Source organism: Diabrotica undecimpunctata, chromosome 4, assembly GCF_040954645.1.
Source record: "Diabrotica undecimpunctata isolate CICGRU chromosome 4, icDiaUnde3, whole genome shotgun sequence".
Taxonomy (NCBI): Eukaryota; Metazoa; Arthropoda; class Insecta; order Coleoptera; family Chrysomelidae; genus Diabrotica; species Diabrotica undecimpunctata.
The window spans coordinates 49,455,972-49,481,024 of NC_092806.1; the positions used below are offsets into that span (position 1 = coordinate 49,455,972).

The following is a 25,053-nucleotide window of genomic DNA, read 5'->3' on the forward strand; positions in this document are numbered from 1 at the left end:
AATTTTTTCGTCGCCCACTTACAAAATCTAACTAGTGGCAGAATTGCTAACAAAGAGATGGTTAGTAATTTACAATTTTATTTTACACCTTTTGGCGTGATTATATAAGCAGTACAATATATTAATATTCTTATTGAAAATTATACAATTTAAATTTATGGGTAAGCAAATTTTGTTATTAACAACTTCATTATAAAATATAATTATATTTAAATATTATTTTGTTAAATATGAGTATAAGCGTTTTTTCTTCTTTTGTTAAACATTTTTTTAGCACTATTTCATATCAGTCGTGGAAAAGGATCCGCGAAAAACTTTAATACACCACTGACAAGACACCAACGTAAATTTTTTTTATACAGGATTAGGTTATTCTTTTTCGTATAACGTTACTAAATCAAAAATTGGAACTATATGTCGATTTTGTGTTAGAGGTTATAGTATTGGCATCTGTGGAAAGAATCAACAAGAAACCGAAAATTAAGATAAATTAGTGTGCCCTACGTGCAAAAACAAAAAAAAATGAAATAATTATTAATAGATATTATGAATGGCCAATAACTGTAATTTTATATGCCAATAAGTATGCTTCTATAGTCAATAACTGAAGTTTTATAATTCATAATTAATTAATTAAAAATTAATAGTTTAATTTTGTAATTTGTGTTAGTTTTTAGTATATATTAATATTTTGGCTTAAAATAACCTTAGTTTTTACGAAATTTGATGTTTTGTTGCTAATGTAAAACCTTCACTTTAAAAGCCCTTTTATAAAATATACCAATTTACAATTTTAATTCAATTCGCAATCCCTTAAGTGGCCAATGACTGTGCCCTTTAGCCATAATAAATAAAAAGATTTTCCCTGAAAAACCATTTTTATATCTTTATGTCTATATTGAAACAACAGTAGTATATAACTGGCGTATAAAATTTTATCCTTTTCAACATCACTTCATCGCTCGTGATCTGATACTCTTTGGATTTCTTTGTTTTTGGTTTAATGATTCCTTTATCTCCTTTCGTAAAAACAAAATACCTCCATTTACTAGGAAAAACTGTAATCAAGAAATGGTCTGTGTTTTAACACAACTGAGATGTTAGCATTTTCTCGCACATGCGCCAAAAAACGGCCCGAAAGTCCCATTTTAGTACAGGATACCCTTTAGTATAATATAGACGGTTTTAGCTGTCGGACGCGTGACGCTCTAGCTACGATTACGTCATTTACGGCGCGATATTCAACTGTTATTTGTTCTCATTCTCTGTGACTTTGGTTCTAAACTTTTTTCATCGTTCTTAAATAAAACTTTAGTGCAAATTATAGTTTTTAACTTCTATGTTACTAACGATTCCTTTTCTAATGATTACTTAAGATCGTTTTCGGTATTAGAAATGTGTGGAATCTTAGTGGACTTTTCATTGTTGATGAAAAATGTGTATGTTCATAATTTTCTAGAAAAATGTGTATATTGATTGATTGGAAATGCAGTGGTTACTTTTTCTTGGAATTGTTACAGCTGTCAATGCCGGAAGAGAAGCGTATGAACGATTAGGTGAGTAGGAGTGCAAATTATTGTTAATGGTTTTTGGATTATTTATAAGCTAATGATAGTAACTATATAAAAAAATCAATAGATATACAATCGTTCATTAATTATTAACAACAACAAAAAATAATCATGGTTAAATGATTCAAAATCGAATGTTATCTTTTATCTTATGTATTGTATTCAAATACATATTACTATTACTAAATACATCTATAATCATGATCCGAAACTGTAACATCTTAGTTTTTTTTTAAATAAGTTTTGTGTGATAAATCCCCAAATTTCACAGTATGAAATTTGGAAATCAAAAATTTATCTTATTTTAATTGAAACAATTTAGAAATTATCACTCTCTGATTACTGCTTGCCAAATATACTCAAAATTTGGTCCTTTCACATTGTCAAAAACAAAATTTATATCTTTATTTTCTAATAGTCGTTCTTGGAGAGCTTTGCTTGAAATTAGTCATTTAGTACTATCATAAAATGTACAAAAAATTATTACAGCGACAAATGACATGATATATATATATATATATATATATATATATATATATATATATATATATATATATATATATATATATATATATATATATTATGTATTTATAAATTGGTTTTATTAAAATTAATTAATATTAAGGGCTCTTAATTTCAGTAGACGTTTCGACAGGTATTCCTTGTCTTTATCAAAACTATATATAAGATTTATTCATTATTTTTATTATAGTGTTTAAACAAAAATAATTAAAACTTATATAGAACGGGAATTATTTATTATTTATAAAATTATTCTTCATTCAATTTTTTTAAAAATCTATTGTCAAATTTATTGAATACTTGGCATTGTGTAAGCATTAATTTCTTGATCTACAGCAGTAATTTATTGGAAAATAATATTTGTCTAATGTTTTCTCTACCTTTTACTAAATACCAAAAAAAAAAAAACCTGAAACTTATTACTTTCGAATAAACCACTGATTTATATTAACAAATGTATCTTGACACAATGTCATGTATACAATAAATTTGACAATAGATTTAAAAAAAAATATATCAAGAATTATATTATTAATGTTTACTAACTTAGTCGTGTTTTGGTAAGTTTTTATTAGTTTTTTTTTAACACTGATAAAAATATTCGATAAAATTGAAATAAAATTTAAAAAAAGATATTTGGATATTTTGACATTTTGAAATTTTGATAAAGACCTGTCGAAACGTCAACTAAAATATAAAACCTTTAATAATATTTAATTTTAACTAAACCCGTTTTATGAGTTTCTTGAATCGTACTATATTTAATATAAAATTAGAATGTCTTGGGTTTAGATTATTAATAAATAATATTAAATTTGGAACTAGATTTTATTGTCCATTGAACCTAAACCCAAGAAAAACTAATGTTATATTATATATATATATATATATATATATATATATATATATATATATATATATATATATATATAAGAAAAAGTAGTCCAAAGTTTTTTGACTAGTTGGGAAAAAAGAAAAAAGTATTTACATATATATATATATATATATATATATATATATATATATATATAATATGATGGTTTAATGGTTTGATGGTTTTCGTGTCAACAACCGTTTTCGTTTTTGGTAAAATGTGGTTTCAAGTGGGTACAAACTTATAAATTGCATTTTTTTTAATCCTTTACAGTGAAGTTTCAAAAATACTTTATACACATTTTTTTTTGCTTTATCGGTGACGTCGAAATATTAGAAAATATTATATCTAAACAGAACTAAAATTGAATTGAATATTATTTTTTCTATCGTCTGGACTATTTTAGATAAATCTCTCGATAGTGTAAATTATATAACAATAAAAATCAAGGGTTCAAAAATTACCACTTATATTAAAAAATGTTAAATGAAAATGTTAAAAAATAAATTCTTTTATTATTACCTGACCAATGCTGTTTCTTATGATTCCTTATTCAATTAATAAATGTTGGCGATTTCTACGGACATTTTTTCTATCTGTTCTTATTACATAATTTAATCACATCAAATGTCGTTTATTTTGGAACTAAAAGAGTTTTTTCTCTCGACTCCGAGTTGTCCTTAACTTATGTCTATTAGGAGAAGATATTTCTGATTCCTTAATACATGTCTAAGCTATAATATTTTGCCAACTTTGTTGTTGATGAAATAGCTCTCTTTCGTTGCTTAAACGATCGAAAACCTGTTTATTTGTTATAATATGGTCAATCCCGGCAACTTTCTGTATTCTCCAGTAAATCAATGAAATTTATGTACAGTATTATAATACAATTTGATGATATTCTTCATGTATCACTTTAAATATACTTAGAACATCAAACCATTTTTGAATGCATTTATGAAAAATACGGATATAAAAAATTCATTTTTTCAATTTCAATTCATATAAAACATTCAACATTTTCAAATTCATATATTTTGCTTCTTATATTTTGCCTTAACTCCAGTGTTTTTACTTTTATGGCTGTACTGTCTATCATTTGATTTTGTCTTATGTGATCTAAGATTTTAACCACCTGAAGTCTTGCCAAGTAATTTTTCCTTTGTCAATTTTTTCTTAGGCTATCTTAAAGCCATCGCAGTGCTACGGAAAGCCCAAATGGACCTGCTCGCAATTGATTTTTGATTTTTTCATTCAAATGTCAGTAGAAATTTTTAATGAATTATTTGTATAAATGATGAAAAATATTGTGATAAAGCTACATAGTTTGGACATTCTAATGTTTATGAACTATGCATTCAAAACATTTACAAATCGCATCTTCACAAGAATCTTATTGTTTTAGAATTTAAAATTCTTTTTTTTAAGCGCATTTGATGTAATATTTGGAGTATTTAGTATCTGTTTTTCGATATTTGTTTTTTTATGCAACAAGCAATTGTCAATGCTTTTTTTGTGCATATATCTCAATTGCGATTTATTTTTGTTTTGAATATGCACTTTTTGCCTATCGTTGTTAGTCGTTACGCTCTTTATTACAGAGCGCAAAGGAGTTAAGAGATTTTGCTAGCAATAACTTTAGGCTTTAAATATTTAATTTAAATTTATAAACTTCTGAACTACTAATTTCAGTAGAAATATTATTAAATATAACGGCCCTAATCATCTCAGGGTAGGTAATATTAGATATTTTTATTCTTAATTTGTAGTTCTGGTAATTGTGGTGCTATAAACCCACACTAAACTTGTCCCAGATCAAGGGATCAAGACATTAACCCTACAGTAATCGCACCTTTTTTAAGACACTAAGTCTTAAAATGCGACCTAGGTTAACAAATAACCAATGTAAATATTATGAATAATACTCCAGTCGTCAGAGACGAAAATGTCACTGAACCTCTCAATCTTACCAACAAGCTGAATTTTGCTGAGAATGTTAGCATTTTTCTGTAGAATAGACTGTTCTCTCCGAAACAACACTTAAAGCGACCGGGGTTTTGAATGTCATTGACGCTCGCGAAATCAATTTTAAATAAAATTTGTATTAACTCGACGTTAAAAATTCTGCATCTTTTGATCAGTGTGTAATATAGACAAAAAAATGCGTTTTAAAGACAAAGAGTGCAGCTTCGCAAGAAAATTTATGTTTCTATTGACCAGTCACTATAAAATTTCCATTATAATAGCATATTCTTTGAAACCTATAACATGTAATTTCGGTTTAAGGTTATAGCAATAAATATGAGACAATATATACGAGAAAAACGTTTATAACTACTTCTTTCCGAATACACACACATATGTTTATCGAAATTATACAACTTTGGCTTCAAATTCTACCTAATAACGTGGAAGCATTTCTCGTGACCTGCAAATGTTTTGTAATGTAAAAAATTTACATCTGCAAATTACGGAGTACAGCTCATGCTATATTCTACATTTGTTTTACCTTATTTATCTATAGGATATTTAGTTTTTGAATACAATGGTAAAATAATTTTGATGTTTTTTTTTGCTATATTTTCAATAACCTTTATTATTTGTATTAATTTGGGTTTTAATGATGGTATATAGGGCAGTAAATGATAACAGATATTTTGACTGTTGGATACAATGTTCTGAGATTTTGCAAAAAATGGTGTTAAGTGATTTATATTAACAGTATTAGAAGAAAGCATCCTATGTAGCATATTTGGAAGAATAAGAGTTCTCAATTAAAAGAGTTTTTAACAATTGAAAATCTTTCTTTACGTAATCTGGATAAGAAAGCCTTAAAACACGTTTTTTTAATCCCTAATCTTTAATCCAGTTTTTTTAATGTTATCAGGTTTATTTTCATCTTGTTGGGATGATGTGAGTAACAGCTTATAAGTATATTGCTACACATAGGTTTCTTAAAGCATTTTAACACATGATTTGTATTTCTTACAATTCTCATGTCAAGGAATGGTAGAGAATCTTCCATTTCTTTATTTGTGAATTGCATGTGTTGATTATGATTGTTGACAATTTTAACTCTTTCACAAATTTTGTGTTTAGGAATTGCCAAAATGAAATCATTTACATATCTTGAAATTAAAAAATGCAAAAAGTGCAATTGTTGATACAATCATTGATAACATCATAAATTATATAGCTTCTTAGAATGGGTGAAAGACTAGACCCTATTGGGCTACAAAAAGTTGTTTATAAAAGACACAATTAAATATAAAAATATTAGAATTAAAAACAAAGTTGATAAATGTTTTAAAATATAACAATTCAAAAGTAGTATGTTGTGAAATCTTATTCCAATTTTTTTCAACACTACTTATGATTAAATCTAAAGGTTAAATTGGTGAATATAGCATTTTTCATATAAAAATGCTTGCATGTCATTCAAGATTTACGACGTCAGAACCTTACAGCGTTGTAAAAACATCAGAATAGTTAGTAAGTGAGGAATTTTTAAATTGTCAACTATTTGTCAAACTATTATATTAACAGTAAATACACTTAGTTTTAAACTGCACACTGCAACACACTAAAATTCATAAGACAACATTTTAATATAAAATTATATAATATATTCTAAATTTTAAACTTACCTCTTTTACAGCATTAATAGTGAAAACGTCCCGCCATTATTTCTTGTTCAAAATAATCTATCTTATATGAAAGTTTATCAGCTTTCTACAGACTATTTATTTGTTTTGGCATAGCACAATCACAATACACAACAATAATCAGTTTTTAAAGCTATTAATCTATATTTAATGACATAATGAAAAGTAAGTTACTGAATCGTGAGTCTAAGCTGAGAATCTACAAAACAGTAATTAGACCAGTGGTCACATATGGATGTGAAACGTGGACCCTCTCAACCACTGATGAAAATCAACTGAGAATATTTGAGCGCAAAATACTAAGGAAGGTATTAGGACCAACCCAATGCAGCGATAGTTCGTGGAGAATTAAAAGGAACCACGAGCTGGATGAACTAATGCAGAGCGCAGATATTGTCAGATTTGTATCATCACAAAGACTAAACTGGCTTGGTCGCCTAGAAAGAATGCCAGATAATCGAGCTGTAAAAGTAGTCCAGAGATGGAAGCCCCAAGGAAACAGAACAAGAGGAAGGCCCCGTAAAAGATGGATAGACGACGTAGAGAGGGATCTTAAAACCACGAACATCAGGCAGTGGCGAAGGAAAGTATCCGACAGGGCAGAATGGAAGAACATTGTTAAGCAGGCCAAGACTCACAAAGGGTTGTAGCGCCATTAGAAGAAGAAGAAGAATCTATATTTAATACGTATTTATAAATACAATTTATTAATATATATTATATTATGATCAAATTGTGTAAGAAATCAAAACATAAAACAAAATTCTTACTCTAAAAAAGCAGCAACACTTTATACACTTTAGCCATACGCTGAATTATCAATAAAATTTGAAGTAATCATGTATCAGTTGCGTAAATTGTCTAATGTATTTAATTAAAATTATTATTTTTTGGAATATTAGACTTAAAGAGTTATTTTATAAAATTTATATTATTAATAATAAAAAATGTTTTTGGTTATTTAATCAATACAATTCTAAAATTTCCAATATAATGATGATTTTATTTTTCGGATTATTACACCATGGTGACGCCCATGAAAGATCGAGCAGTTCCGTATGTGTTTCGTATTATTAGCTGTGTTAGTAAAATTTGAACTCTAAGGTTGACGTTCTGGAAATTTTAAATATAAGCGACGTCACATTATATAAATTGTGACGTGCAAGCATTTTTATATGAAAAATGGTATAAAGATTTTTACAAATATAAAAAAATTTCATGTTGGTAATACTAATTTTTTTGTTTAAATAATTTTTTTAAAGAATTCAAAGGACAAATTCATTCATTTTTAAAGAAGGACAAACATTTATCAGACCAAAAAATTTTTATAATAATGTTTTTTTAAATATGTTTTGTAGCAAATTTCGTTAACAAACCTAATTTTATTTGGTGAGTTACTACTTTTTTACAATTATTCGATATACTATATCACATTATTTGTAGTGTTATTTTAGCTCTTGAAAATAATTGTAACCACAATTAAAAGCTTTAGTAGTAAAAAATAGTTACCTAATAACCAATTTTTATTGACTACAATCCATCCAAACATAGTTTTATTTTTTTAAAATATGTCAACAAGTACTCCTTTTTCTTACTTTTGTAGAAAAATATGGGTTTTTTTGATGCCATCCGAAACGATTATGGGCAATTCACAGTCAGAATTCTGACGTAGTGGACGAAGATTACCATCAAACTTGCTGTTTTACACAACCAAAAAAATTTTTTATTAAAATGTAAATCTAAACGATTTTTTCCTGAACATGTGACAAATAAATTTGTTAATGTTATTATTATTATATTATAGGTAATTAAATATTATTTGTTAAAAAATTAAAATCACTTTTATTGATATTAACTTTTTTGAAAAACAATTACATGAGTTACGTACCAAGGCTTATAATATCTTAAATTTCCACACATTTAATGAATTTAATCGTAGACAGAGAATTAAATATAATTCAGAATTTCATAAAATCAAAAGAAAGCAAATTAATTAGTTAAATAAATTTAAAATCGAAGCTCAAAATAAGATAAAATTTCAAGAAAAATGGTTTAAAAATCTAGCATCTATTCAGTTTCCGTTTGAATTAAAAAAATTTTTAGCACTGGGACCTAAATTTTTTTGTAGGATTTTGTAGGATTACCTACAAAAAACTGGAGAACTCTTAAATGATACTAAGTATTACACTACACTAGGAATTCTATTTGAACGTTGCAACAAAAAGCAAATTGTCTAATTTATAAATTACACAGAAATAAGTTTATTGATAATAAAAACCAAAAGTGCTCAAAATATATTTATAATTCTATTGTTTATAATACATAAATTAACTTTGTCTATGAGACAATAGTTTCATCTTAATGCTCTCCTAATGGACCAATAGCACAACTCATTACTCATATATTAACTTATACTTATAATTTAAACGACAATATTTACATTAAAGATTCATTTGACTTTAGTTCTTTCACCAATAATTTTCAATTACCACAAAATTATGTTTTAATTAGTTTTGATGTAACATCTCTATTCACCAATCTACCTTTAGATTAAATCGTAAAGAGTGTTAAAGAACATTGGAATGAGATTTCACCACATTCTATTATTGACTTGTTACATTTCAACACTTTGTTTTTGATTATAATATTCTAAGTAGCTATTTCAAGGATGATATTATCAATGATTGTATTAACAATTGCACTTTTTTAATTATTTTTATAAAAAGGTATGTAAGTGATTTAGTTTTGTACTTCCTAAACATAAAATTGATGAGACAGTTAACATTTTTAAAAATAATTATCAACATATACAATTTACAGTTAAGGAAGAGATGGAGACCACTCCTTGACTTAAGAATTGTAAGAACTACGGATAATGTGTTAAAAACCAGATGGTTCAGAAAATCCATGTGTAGCAATAGATCTATAAGCTATTACTCACATCATTACTTATGCGACCTGCTTTTAAGCGAAAAAGAGATTGCCAGCCCACAGATTTGGGTGCAATAAATGCTTTCATTGGGATGTTATATATTGCAGTTATTCAAAGAAGTCATCATCTTAATATTGGTTCTTGCCATAAGATTCGACGATACCAATACCAGAAAAAATAAAGCTGAATTTGATAACTTGGGCCCAATACATACGAAGTTTGAGAGTTTGGGTATTACTTTTATAAATAAGAAGTCCTCAGATTTTTACATCTTCTTTTTCTTCCTACTATATAAATAGGCTTAATGCCTATTTTACTTCGGTTTTTAGCCCCAATTGACGTTGTCTGACCATCTTTTCCTCGGTCGTCCCAATGATCTTTTTCCATTTGGCGATTTGTCTCTTGCTACTCGTACTATTCTATTTTCTGTCATTCTTTCGATATGTTGATTTCATTCCACTTTTCTTCTTTTGGTCCACCCGTTTATTTCCTCTATACCACATCTCGCTCGTATTTCCTCACTTCTTACTCTCTTAGAGTTTGGTTTGTTATTTTTAGTAAGACTTTCATTTCTGTTGTTTCCAGTAGTCTTTGTGTTTTCGCCGTATCTGCTCTTGTTTCCGCCGTGTACGTCATTATCGGTCTTATTGTTGATTTATATATCCTGGTTTTCGTTTCCGTTGTGAGGTATTTGTTTCTCCAGATTGTGTTGTTGAGACATCCTGCTGCTCTGTTTGCCATGTTACCTTGTTTTTGTATTTTTTCTTCCACTTTTCCGTAGCTTGACAGTTTTATTCCCAAGTATTCAGTTTCCATCACTTGTTCTATTATTTTGTTATTTACGACTAGTTTACATCGTCTCGGTTCTGCTGATATCACTATCGTTTTAGTTTTCTCTGTTGAGATTTCCATGTTGTATATGAGCGCCGTATCTTCGAATTCTTTAATTAATCTTTGTAGGTCATCTTCATTTTTGGCTGTTATTATGGCGTCGTCGGCGTAGCATATTATCCTTATTTCCTTTTCTCCCATTCTATATTCTCTTCTTTTTTTAACTTTCTTTATGATTTCATTCATGATCATATTAAATATTAATGGGCTCAGCGAATCTCCTTGTCTAATGCCAGTTTCATATTTGATAGGTTGCGGTAGTTTTCCTTTACATCTTAACATAGCTATGTTATTTTTATATATATTCTCAATAGTTTTTACTAAATCCAGTGATATTACCCTTTTATATAATAAATGTATCGCGTCCCGAATTCTCACTATATCAAATGCTTTCTTTAAATCTATCAGACACATATATGCTGGTTTATTGTATTCCAGCTACTTTTCTTTTATTTGTCTTATTACAAAAACTGCATACGTGCATGATCTTCCTGTCCGAAATCCTTGCAGTTCCTCTTACAGAGATATTCGTTCGTTTATTTTTGTCGCTATTATTCTGGTTGTCAATTTGAGTGTTGTATTTAATAGATTTATTGCTCGATAATTATTGGGGTCTTTCTTATTTCCTTTTTTTAAGAACATCACCATGATCGGTCTCCTCCATTTATCTGGTATTCTGTTCGTGGTGATGATTTTATTAATAAGAAGTTGCAGTTGTTGTACAAGGTGATCACCTCCATATTTTAAGAGTTCAATTAGTATTTGATCTTTTTCTGGTGATTTTCTGTTTTTTAAATTTGTTTATTTCTTCTTTCACATCGTTCTGAGAGATTTCGGTCTTTTCCACAGTTATTATATTTGGCGTTTCTGGTAAAGGTTCTTTGTTTTGTTTTTTAAACATTTCTGTCAGAAAGACCACCCATGTATCCTCTTGTATGTGTTCTATTTCAACTAGTTCTTTCTAGATTTTTACATTTTTAGGGCAATACACAATAATCGACGAGATGTGTAAAAACATCGCCATGATTGTGACTGCCCATCCAAGCTATCATATGTCACATATCACCTTAACATTTCCGTTAAGACCCGAAGCCATTCTCTCTCCTGATGCCAACCATAATGTAGCTTTACCTTTTTTAAAAAAAATTAAACTGTTTATCCTTGTGTAGTGTAATGTAATGTACAATTTTATGTTTATGACATTCTCAACAGTTTGTTGGATAGGCCAAAATTGACTAAGTAAGTCTAAAACGTTATATCACATAAAAATTTTTATTAACCTTTAACTTCGAGTTTTATTTTGAGTTATTTTGAGTTACGTTCATCGGTTCATCAAAACAACATCAGTTATTTTGAGTTAAGTTGATTAGTTTTCTTCAGTTAAAAAAACGTTTCTTGGCTTATTTCAGATGCTCCTGAAGATGCTGTAGGAAGCGAAATTACTAAGGCAGGATTTAATTAATAAACTGTGCTCTATATCTGCCTTTTCTTTTGATCAAAGTTTTTAAAAATATTTAAATTGTAAATACGATAACAAACTGGTATGACATAAAAGTTTGTATGCACCATGAGCATTAATAGATGTGTATAGCTTCGGGCGACTCACAAACGCTCGGACCAGAGGCCTGGATAGTCGCCTTCGGACATAAACATATACTTAATGCTCTTGATACATAACTAACTATTAATTATAAAGTAGAGACAATAGTATGGTAGCGAATGCATTTTAGCACGATGTCACTTAATGCTTTATTTAAATTCATGTTTGTATAATGCGTCGCCGCCAATCACCCTTAACAATTATGAGAATTTACTTGGCGGAGCAAAAATATTAATAAAACGCTTATTTTAACCCACGTTTTAAATTACGTAAAATCATAAAAATTCATACATTTAACTAAAAAGTTGTACGATTAAAAGAAACAACCTGCACATAAAATGTAAAAATTTACGTAATATACCTACTTTGTACACAGTCCACTGATTAAATTAGCTTTTTAGCTCTACAGACCATTTAAAAAGCTCGACATAGCAGACATTTTTTCTAACTAACGAACAAGTTTCAAAGGAACAATATTAACTTAACAAAACAAGGAAAGCTTTACGACTGTTTGTTTTTAAACATAAAGAAAGTCAAATTAGTTCGTGAAGAATAGTTTATAAACGATTTTACTTAGCGTCTGCATATGTACATATTTATTTCCAAAATAAAATATTTATATAGGCGTAAGGAGAGAATAACAAAAAAAAATAGAAAATAATACTTTATCTAGAAAGGCTACGTTTTCAGTTTCTGCACAAGACATAACTTCTGAATTTAAACAGATAAAGCATGGAGTTCCACAAGGATCAGTACTGGGCCCTCTATTATTTAAAATATATGTTAATGACTTGCCCAATTTCATGGCTCCATTTAAAACGGTTTTAGTTGCAGATGACACTACTTTTGTTTTTTCTGATAAAAATCGTTCAGTTTTAGAAACCACGTCTAAGTATGTAAATTCCAATGCACAATCATGGTTCTTAGCAAATAAAAGTAAAATAAATGTTAACAAAACTCAAAATTTAATTTTTTCGTCTACCTTCGATATGAGTGTTGAAAAAAATAATGTCAAATTGTTGGGCATAACAGTTGACAACACTTTGACTTGGTATAACCATATTGACCATCTCAAAGGTAAACTTTCTAGTACCTTATTTTTACTAAGACAATTAAAACTTGTTACAAGTGTTGATACCTTGAAAATAACGTACTTTTCTCATTTTCGTTCATTTTTGAGCTATGGTGTTATTCTGTGGGGAAACTCTTGCAATGCCCTAACAATATTTAAATTGCAAAAAAAAGCAATAAGAATAATTGCAAAAGTTAGCTATTTGGAATCTTGCAGACCATTGTTTATTAAATATAGGATAATGCCCTTGCCAACATTATGGCTTTTCATCATCATCAGTGGCATTACAGCTCGTTATGAGCCAAAGCCTTTTTCAGAACAATCTTCCATTCGCCCCTGTCTCTGGCAACTCTTCTCCATGCTTTTACTCCGATGGATTTTAGATCATCCTCTATGTTATCTTGATATCTAAGTTTTGGTCTTCCTCTGGCTTGTCTTCCCACTTGTCCTCTTCGGTTGAAAATTTTTCTAATCGTTGCATCTTCATCTCGCCTAATTACATGTCCTACCCATCGAAGGCGTGCTAGTTTAATATATTTTACTACGTCAGGTTCCCCAAAATTTCTATATAACTCAAAGTTGTAGCGCATACGCCACAAACCCTGTTCTTGGATTCCTCCATATATTTTTCTTAGAATTTTTCTCTTAAAACGTTTAAGCAATTTTTGGTCGTTCTTTGTAAGTGACCATGTTTCAGACCCGTATGTTAACACTAATCTTATTAGTGTTTTATATATGGTAACTTTAATTTTTCTGGGTATTTTTTTGGCCATATGTTTCCTCAAGCCATAATAGCACTTATTGGCAAGCACTATTCTTCTTTCAATTTCTTCGCTGACATTGTTGTCTTTGGTCAGCAGCGAGCCCAGGTAGACGAAGGTGTCCACACCTTCCAGTTCCAGATCATCAATTAATAGTCTAGGTATCTGGTTGCCTGATCTAATACAATACATATACTTGGTTTTTTGTGCGTTTATTTTTAACCCCATTCTAAGTGCAGAGCCAACATTATGGCTATACAGCGTTAATGTAGAAATACATAAAAACTCTGATACTTTAATTAAACACTCTGACTTACATAACCATAGCACAAGAGGTGCAAATAACATCAGAACAGTGAAGTATCGTTTGAGTAAATCACAAAAAAACTCAATTGACTATAATATAAATATACAATGTCATACCTAAAGATTTAAAACAACTTTCGATAAATAAATTTAAAGTAAGTCTGAAAAGATACCTTTTGAGATTTGCTTTTTACTCTGTTAGTGAATACTTTGATCACTTCAAGGCAGTAACATGAACATGGATGTACTCACTATGTTGGTATATGTCTTATTTTGTATATTGTATGTTTTATTTTATGTTATGTGCATTAATGTATTTTCATCTACTATTGTATTTTGTGTATGTTATATATTATCTTTTTTACATATAATTGACTTGCTACAAACAAATGTAAAATTTGTAAACGTAGTTAAATAAATTTTGAATCTTTTGAATCTTGTGTGCTATCACTTGTTTCAACTAGCGTTATATTGTTTTAATATATAACCACTTGATAAACTAAAACCACTTCAATATACTTAGAATATAATAATAATAATAAACTATAAAAATAAATCGCCGAAATGTCTGTAAGGACATAACTTCAGAACGATTGCACCAAATTATATAATCTTTTTTGTTGTGTTTGTTATTATCAATAGAAAATTTATGTAAAAGAAAGCTTTTAAAATATTGTACGAAAGGATTTAAAAACAGTTTTTTTCTTATTTTAAATCGGAATATAACTAATTGATACTATGACTAACAAATGAAGCTAGGGTTAACAAAATAAGTGTCAGTATTAATAGATTAGGCAATAATGGCCATACCACACTTAACCCTGCGGTGCACGGGTTGGGTCTGTCAAGCCCATTCAGTTTTTCTAATATCTCTATTCGGTCAGCGAGTCTAAGTATGGTCCTGGCAATCTAGGTACCTTTCGACGGCATGCCCAGCTATAATCCCTCAGTTACTAATGCTTATTGAAGCGCAAGTGTCGATGTTATATCCGTTTTCGTTCTCTCAGACCCAACCCGTTCCTTAATGTAAGTATTTTGTTTATGAAAGTACAAAACAAAATTTTACAGCACATTGTTTTTAGAGCTTAGCAAAACAATGTATTGTTACGAGGGAGAGGTAAAATATTTGCAATGTCTCTACGGGGAAGTAACAACCGACGAGGAAGAAAATTATGAAGATTTAGATTCCTATTGTTGGAAAATTAGAAAATGATGATGGTAATTATAACTCAGAGTCTGAATTCGATTTATCAGACACCTAACTAAACTTACAAGAATGTATTGGATAAACCAACACCTTTATTACAATACCAAAGATGGAATGAAATGGAATAAGACATGCGGATCACAAAATGTTAGAACTAGATGAGAAAATGTCAACACAAAACTTCCTGGAGTTATTTGTGAAGCGAAAAGTTCCACAACTAAAAAGGAATGCTGGAAACTGTTTTTAAATGACAAAATTATAAAACATATAGTTGAATGTACTAATGTATATATCGAGCACTATATGTGAACTAAAAGCTCTGATTGGCCTGTTTTACTTAGCTGGAGTTTACTGTGGAAGTAGAACTTCAACTTTCGAGTTTTGGGAAAAAAATGGTACGGACATTGACATATTTTCGGAAACGATGACTCTCCGCGGATTAAGATTTCTTATGAAGTGCTTACGCCTAGATGATATTCGTACAAGGGACGAACGGAAACAAGTAGACAAACTTGCAGCAGTTAGAGTCGTATTCGAGGATGAAGTTGAAAATTTTCAAAAATATACCATTGGCCAATATGTCACTGTCGATGAGATGCTTTTAGGCTTTAGAGGTCGCTATAGTTTTAGAATATACCTTCCAAACAAACCGGACCGTTACGGTCTGAAGGTATATTCTTTGGTGGATTCTCGCACTTTCTATACTTATCAATTAGAAATCTATGCCGGTACACAACCACCAGGTCCAGATTCTATCAGTTCTGCAGCCTACGATATGGTTGAGCGGCTTTGCAAACCAATCTCCAAATTCAACCGGAATGTCACAATCGACAATTGGTTTACATCAATTAAAGTCGCACAAAACTTACTGACAAATCATAGTCTAACAATTGTAGGCACCCTACAGAAAAACAAAAGGCATATCCCAACCGAATTTTTATTGAACAATAGACCGCCAAAATCAACTATGTTTGGATTTACCAAAGATATGACGATATTGTCCTATATACCAAAACCAAAAAAACATGTTCCTCTTTTGTCAACCCTACACCATGATGACCAAATCGATCCGACAACGGGTGACGAAAGTAAACCTGAAGTAATAACGCTCTATAACTCTACGAAAGGTGGTGTGTACGCGGTGTGTACACGGTTGATCAACTTCGAGGTTCCTATACTGTTGCAAGAAATAGAAAACGTTGGCCCATGGTCATCTTTTATGTATTGCTTGATGTTGCTGCAATAAATGTCATTTGTGATACAGAGAACTACTAACAAACTGGATCTAAAAACAAGCAAAATAAGAAGATTTTTTTAAAAGAACTAGATCTTCAGTTAGTAATGGACAGTATAAAAGAAAGAGCTCAAGAGCTCAATCTCCTCATTTGGCACGAGATATAAGAGAGCTTGGTGCTAAACTCAGTGGTGTTGGATCAGTACAAGCACCTGCGGAATTGCAAAATTAAAGGGAGCGTTGTGCTTTTTGTAGAGATCGTAAAACTCGATACATGTGTCACTATTGTAAAAAATTTATTTGCTTGGAACATACCGTACCTGTTTGTCGCATATGCATTGATAGAATGACCGAATGAGTTATATACAAGGTGTTTTTTAAACATCGGCCATATTGTAGTACGTAATTTCTTTTATATTTTTAGTTTTAGTATTATAACATAAGTTCCTTTTTTTTAATTTAGGTTGTCTTTAGTAGTAGTTCTAATATATGCAACGCGAACCTGTTGTTACAAAATAAAACATAAAAAATTCTTAGTTTAATTTTTGGGCTTCTCAGACCCAACCCGTTCTTACGTGTATCAAAGTATCACCCGTGTACTGAAGGGTTAATAGGTATACCGGTTTTCGTTCAATCACCAAAGTCAAGGACTCTCGGTTGCGCTTAGTATTTTTATGGGTGACCTCTTGGAAACACCGCACGTTGTTGCCACAAGAAACCTTCCTTATCGGAAAAGGCTATACTGATTTTAATTAAATTTTACATGTGTATTCTCAATCTCCGAAAATAGGGATTTTTTATACCCCTAAGTTGTAAGGGTGGTTCACCCTAAATATTTTTTAAACAAAATTTTTTATTTTTATGATGTAGCATTAAAAATACATACAGTTCTCCACGTTGACCCTTCTATTACTAACCCCTTTTTTTACTAGCCATATTAGTATCACAGAGTTAGTTGCCATACTTTCCAAAATGGCTAAACCGATTTGTATCAAAATTTGGATATGAATCTGTCTGAAAATGGGTTATTAAACCGTATTTTTAATAGAGAAATTAGTGTGACAGAGTTGCTAGTGTAACAGAGTTATTTGCAGCACTTTTCTAAAACGGCTTGACCAATTTTAATGAAGTTTTATATGTACATTTGGTTGAATATACCACTCTGAAGTTTTACCAGGAAAGTTGTTTTCATTCAAATCAGTTGATACAGTTATAATTCAGAATGACGTAGTCAACTATACTACAAAGTTTTTGAACTCATTGGAATTGCCTGGATTTACCTAACAATTTACAATTAAAACCAGGATCGCTGCGTAACCATAATCATCCTCGACCTGTGAGAATGATAACGAGAACTGACGAGTGAAAAGGATAATGAATAATATCATTGCAACAATGATCATAAAAGAAAAATACAAAGAAGAGAATGTATGATCCCGCGTATACTGATGATTTCACCGAAGGTACCATTTGATTTTAAACGTTTACAAAAAAATAAAATATTTTTATATGAAAACATTAAATTAATTTAACTTTTTTCATGAATAATGTGTTTAAATGATATTTTAGTTGCATTTTCTGTTAATTTTTTGGACACAATATTTAATTCTAAGTTTGGTACGAAAATCATTGGATCAGCTAGTTTATAATAAAACTTTGTCTTCTCTACCTAGTATAATAATTGTGGATTTATTGTCGAAGCTATATCTCGTTGCTGTTGAATCAATGGATTGCCCCATTACGATATCTCCTTTTACCTCCTTTATTAGTTTTCTATTGTCAGCACTATGCGTCTGGCTTATGTATTGCTGACTATGTATTAATCTGTGCATCACAGATATTACTTTATCCTCAGTGAAGATATGAAGTGGTGAAAGATTGAACAGGACTTTCAACGCCGCTGTAGGAGTTATTTGGACTCTAAGGGTTATTTTGGGGTTATGTCCCATAATTTTTACCACCTATCCTTCAACATCTGCCCATGGACAAATTAGCTTTTTGTGTAGTTTGTATTATGTGAGTATTCCATGTTAGCCTTTGATCAAAATATACTCCCAGGTACTTTGTTTCTTTGTGAAATAGAATCTTTGTTGCTATTAGCACTGTTGGTTTTAGGCCTTGTAATGCTATCTTTTTTGTAAAGTTGATGATCTGTGTTTTTTAAGCATTGACTGTTAGTCTCTCTTATTTATTAGAATATTATAGTTAGTTTGCGCACGGTGATTTTTTCTTAAAAAAGTCACGTAGGTTATTTAACGAATTATTTTTTATTTGTAATTAATAAATAATATGTATTACAATTTTTTATATACAATAATAATGCCAGTAATCAATTCCGATAGTATTATTACCTCATGTTTTGATTAACTTAAAGTTTACGCTTTGTTTTAAAATAAAGTAAAATTACTCACTGTTATATATCACTGATAATGGTCTGATAAGACCAAAAACATGTTCAATAATTTTGTAATCCTTTTGGTTATTTTGTAGTATTTTAAATTTTTTGAAATCCCCTCGTATATGTATTAAATTGAAATCCCCTCATATATGCATTACGATAACGAAGAATTTTTTCCATGTTTCTTAGTTCGTATCTTTTAAGTTAAAATACCCGAAATATTTCAATTCCTTCTTAGGTCGGCTCGAGTTAATATAAACCATCTTAAAGTTGTTTATTTATTTCGCAGCTGCGTATGTTCCTTCATATTTCTTTGTTCAAACCGCCCAATTTTGCTTTTCAAATAAATATTCCAGTTTATATGTTTTGTTTATGCTAAGTTAAGCGAACGAATTTAAAACATAATTTCATCACTCTCGCTGGAGCTGCGGTCAAGTCAAGAGTGATAGGCTCCAGCGTTATGTCCAAATTCACGTCGAATTTGTAGTTTCCTGTAGTAATGCGTATGCCGTCTAATTATACCTGTTCCTGTTTTGAGTCATGTTTTGTGTTTAGTGCCGGCTTCGGCCTTAAATGGTCGGTCCAATCCGCAGTGTGAGATGCAGTCCTTTTGTTTGTTTGTTCGTGTTCAAAGTTCAACTCCAGTTTTCAACCTCAGAAATTGAATGCGTGATCAAGTGAAATCCAGGTATCTTTCAAATTTTAAAGTAAAGACAGCCATTTTTTTAATAATAATAATTTGCTTTCATAAAATTTAAAAAATTGTAATATTTAAAGTTGTAAATTGTAGGTTTTGACTTTAGCTGTCAATCTATTTGTTCAGTTTTTTTTTTAATTTAATGTTAACTTATGACAGCTCGTGTTATTATTTTTGATATTCATTTGTTTTGTTGTTAAAGAAGGTTAACCTCCATGAAATTTTGTAAGTTTTGTAGCAACAGAGATTGTAAACAGATAGGACACATGTAAGTTTTTCTTTATATTTTTGTAATTCGTAACTATTCATATAGTAAATTTGTTTGTCTATTTTGTAACTGTTTGTGGTAAGACACAATAAATGTTAAATTTTTTTCTTAACATTTTGTTTATTTTTTTTTAACTAACTCTTTTTTGAGTTTAATTTAAAAAAGATATGTTTTGCAATTCTAATAATTATTTCGATAGTTACAACTAGCTGTTGTAATGATTAAAATTAGGCACCTCGAGGTGGCGCCCTTTTTAAAATTACTAGAGCTGTTTCCTGTTTCTTTTTGTTTTTTTTGTCCCAAGAGATTCATGACCTTTTGTTTCATATTTTTGTAGTTGCCCGAATCCGACCCCTTTGTCATTTACTTACCCACGACCCCAGCTCTCCTAACAAACCCTGAGTGCCGTTCGCACAAGTAGCGTTTATTTTGCTTGCCCTATCTTCACCCCCAGTAATTTCTATCCCCAATCTTCTACCCCTTATAATAATACCCCATGTGGTAGGCAAAAAATATATCGTTACAATTTTCGTAATTTTATAAATTAATATACCAAGTACACTAGAAGTTTCACATCTATTTTAAGTTTTTTGGTATAAATTATATTTGATAATCTAAGAAAACAAAATACACAAAAGTAATGAATAAAATGGGTGATTAAAATAATAGTATATTGTTTTATTATGAGCCAAAATCATATTTTATGTGGCAAAGCTGTACGTTTGACAAGGCACAAATAGTTATTTATGTACCAAGGGTATTAAATAGATGTTTATATCCAGAGGGCGACGATGTTACATCTATAAATACCTGCTGTGCATACAAACTTTTATATCATACTAGTTCGTTATTGCATCTACAAATAAATATTATGTTCTAAAAAATCAAAAAATTCGATTTCATTTTGACAATATAGTTACTAGTAGACTTTCTATCGTCCGTGTTATGTTGCTACGCTACGCAAATGCTGTCAAACGTGTCAAAATAAAACCGTGAAAATGCAAGATATTTTTGAGATCCCTAACCACATTTCAAAGTTATCTTTTTGTTTGTATCTTTACGCCCGTGCGGGCCATAAAGTACACTATTATGTAGTTGGTAACTAAGCAATAAAAACACAAAAATACACTAGAGTGACATAAAAGTCATTTTTACTTCAAATAGAATATACTATTGTTTTTTTAAACGTTGTAAATAATTTTTATGTTACTATTGTTGCTTGTATTGTTTGTCACTGACAAATAAGAAAAATCACAAATTTTTGAGCTACTCGTTAAGTTTTGTAACGTTTGTGCTTATTGTCGTCCAAAAGTACGAGTATTATCTCTTATTCCGAAGATCCCACGGCATCGCGTATTCCTCTAATATTTTGTGTCATGGACGTATAAACACAAATGGACTCAGTTATTTACATAAAAATGTGAAGCCAAAATTATTTGACTAGGTCACATTCTCAGCACCTTCAAATGTTGTCACATTTTTTTATTAAAATATCTTATTCACGTATCGCTGAAAATATTACTATATTTATTTTATACTCTACAGGTGCTATCAAACCAAAATAATATTTGTTTACTTTTTACCCAAGATGAGGAAAAGTTGTTTTTCGATATTTTGGCTGTATTTTAAGTGATATTTGTAAATAGTGAAATAAACAAATTATAATAATGGTGCTACAGTTTTGCATGTGCAAAAAAAAACTAAATATTTACATCCCAACGTCTCATTTAATTTGTAAGTACTGTTTGTTTACATTATTTAAGATGAGGAACTGAGGAAGCCTGTGTGTTTACATTTTAAAATATGTCTTTCATAGGCGTACCATTGGGTTTATTCATATTAATTAATGTATTGAACAAGATATTAGTTCATGAAATTAGTATAGACATTTTTAAATTGTAAGTAGACATCATCTGATTAAAAAAGATCTGTTTAGTAGCTTTTTAATTTAATATTTCTCATGAATTAACAATAAATTAGTGAAATAAATAAAACTCATTTATTTTTCTATGTAGGTTTCCAAATAATATTGATTAATGATGAAACTTACTCTAAACTTCAACAGAAAAACCTTTCAAAAGCATCCTTTTTGGTTATTTAAACTTGTAAGGAAGCTGAAAAATATTTCAGATTTTTTAATAAAACTATAAATATCTACAACAGACTAGTTAAAAACCTTATGAATATTTTGATTAATAAAACCATACAAAATGTCCCAAAATCAATCTATGAGCATTTTGGTGACCATACGTATGATGAAGATGCAATCGATGGTCACTCTATGCAACTTTTAAAATTGGTTCTTGAGAAATATTTTAAAATTGGAATTCATCATGAAACGAGGACTACTTTAGATGCTAACACCGTGAGCATAAGAAGCGTTCTTACTAAGACTGTTTTATTTCGCAATCAATAAAAATTTATTTCTATACCAACGTCTTCTATTATGTCTATTTACCATTTTTACTTTAATATTTCTGTTCGGTAAATAGCTTTCTAATAATTTATACATTTTCCCGCCTACTTTTTAATAAGTAGGTATATTTGCAAATAATTTTATGTCAAATGCCAGCAACAGCTTTGGAATGATCAATAAATAATTTTGTAGCAGAAACCCTTACTACGTGGAATCTATTTATATTGTATTGTTACGATAAAAATCCTGGCCTAAAAATAACTGTAAAATATATGATGACTAATATTCTGTTTTGTTGTAGAAATTTCGCCGGAGGTTCTAGATTCAAATTATGGTGAATTCCCAACTAGATGCTTCTCGATTTTTCGATGCAAGACAATGCGATCTTTCGATGCTGTTCTAGTATATCAGGATTTCGTATATAAATACAACATTTTTATATGGAGGGCAGTTAATACTCAAGACCCGCGCTCGCGAATTTGTCACGTACGGATATAATAAATTATTGTCAGATAAGTTAATATAAATAAAGAAATAAATTAAATCCGTAAGTGTTATAAATATAGAACCTTTTAATAAATTCACAACAAATGGTGCCAGAGTGAGATCGAACATAAATTAGACTTATAATAATAATACAAGTGAATATAAAATAAATTGTGAAAATGGCTACTATTTATGAGCTGACAGTGACTAATTTAAGAAGACATCTTGAAGACAGAGAATTAGCTTCCACCGGAAAAAAGGCTGAGTTAGTCCAACGACTAAAGAACGCTTTGCTAGAAGAAGGACTAGATCCAGAGACTTATATATTTGAAGACAAACATGATGCTGTCATCTCGTCGATTTCGAAATTGGAGAACAAAGTTTCTGACGATATTTCGAAAGTTTCTTCTGATGTAGCCAAAGTTTCTGGTGATGTAGCCAAAGTTTCTGGTGATGTAGCCAAAGTTTCCGGCGACATCGCATCATTGGAGAACAAAGTATCCGGCGACATCGCTTCTTTAGAAAGCAAAGTTTCTAACGAGATTTCTTCTCTGGAAAGCAAAGTCTCTGCTAACATCTCTTCGGAAATCTCTAAAGTCACTTCTGAGATGTCTGCCCTGGACGATAGAATATCTTCGTTAAAAAACCAAGTTGCTGCCTTTATGTTGGCCTTCGAAGAAAAGATATGGAAAGAGATGGAAAAGAAGATGGAGGAAACCGGGACAGCAGAGAGAGGAAACAATCCAATTACAGTGGAGACAAAAGAAGACGAGACGAAATGTAAGTTGGAAACACGACCGAAATTTGAAGGAAGTGGAGGTTCTATTCATGTTAAAGTCCCAACTTTCGACGGAAAATCATCATGGAACAACTACATGAAACAATTCGATTCAGCCGCAAGAGCAAATGGATGGTCTGAAAAAGAAAAGGCTGTAAACCTGACTATCGCCCTTCAAGGAGATGCCTTAGATGTGCTTATGTGCTTAGATCTGCTATGGCAGACCATAGCCGTAGAGGAGACCGATGATTTCGAACAACTGAAGAAGAGGTTAAATATGCGATATGGCCACGAACATTTGGAGCATGTATATCAGTCACAGCTTAAAAATCGTAGACAGAAGAAAGATGAGGCTCTTCAAGAATATGAGGTAGATATTGCCAGATTAGTACGATATGCTTATCCAACAGCTCCCGAAGACATGATGGAAAAATTGGCCGTTCAAACGTTTATTGATGGTCTTCGTGATCTGAAATGCAGAGAACACTACGATTAGCTCGTCACAAGACGCTGGTTGATGTTTTATCCGCCGCCCTCGAATACGAGTCAGCTACGCAGGCCTCTGGCGGTTACAGTAAAGTTAGGACTGTAAAAGAGGAAGGAGATGAAGATAAACTTGACCAGCTCTTTAATTTGATGAAAAGCATGACATGCAAGAAAAAGAAGACCATAAAATCAAGAAACTCACCATCGGAAAAACCAGAACGAGTCGGCTTTAGGGGAGCAGCTTCGACCCGGAACTTTTCCAAAGACCCTCTCATACTAATAGCTTCTTTGAAATGTCGTGAAGATAGTGTATATGTAGATGGAGAAATAAATGGTAAAAGACATACGTTGTTGGTGGATACCGGAGCGACCAGAACCATTATACGTCCAACAGTTATAAACAGCCGTAAGAAACTGTTGCCAACGAGGTTGCGACTTCGGACCGCTACAGGTGAAAATGCCAACATTCATGGAGAAATCCAGGTACAATTGGGAATTGGAGCAGAAAAGTTCGTCCATACTGTTATAGTTGCTGACATCGAAGAGGATGTTATATTAGGAATGGACGTAATGAATATGCATGGATTCCAATTGGATTTTAAGAATAAGGTAATCAAAGTTGGCAACGAGGAGGTATTTCTTCATCCACATAATGACAACACTGTGCAAGCAGCCATTACAGAAGATACAGTCGTGCCTGCGAGAAGCGAAACGATCATAGTAGCGCGACTACAGGGAATTGTAGACGAAGGGAGACCTGTTATGATGGAGCCTTGGAACCACGACGATGAGGTTGGCCGTGGAATCATAATTGGAAAGGAATTGGTGACTTCGGCTAAAGAAATTCCTGTGAGACTTATCAATGTCAACGACTACCCAGTGACCATAA

At 30.6% G+C, this 25,053-nt stretch overlaps 1 protein-coding gene across 1 annotated transcript in view; it reads left to right on the forward strand.

Moving 5' to 3' along the window:
- Positions 1–1,251: 1,251 nt before the first annotated feature.
- Positions 1,252–25,053, forward strand: part of LOC140439498 (acid sphingomyelinase-like phosphodiesterase 3b) — a 672,376-nt gene continuing 648,574 nt past the window's right edge. The window contains exon 1 of the mRNA XM_072529446.1: positions 1,252–1,556. Coding sequence (XP_072385547.1) covers positions 1,487–1,556 — 70 coding nt within the window. The 5' untranslated portion in view covers positions 1,252–1,486. The remainder of the gene's footprint in view (positions 1,557–25,053) is intronic.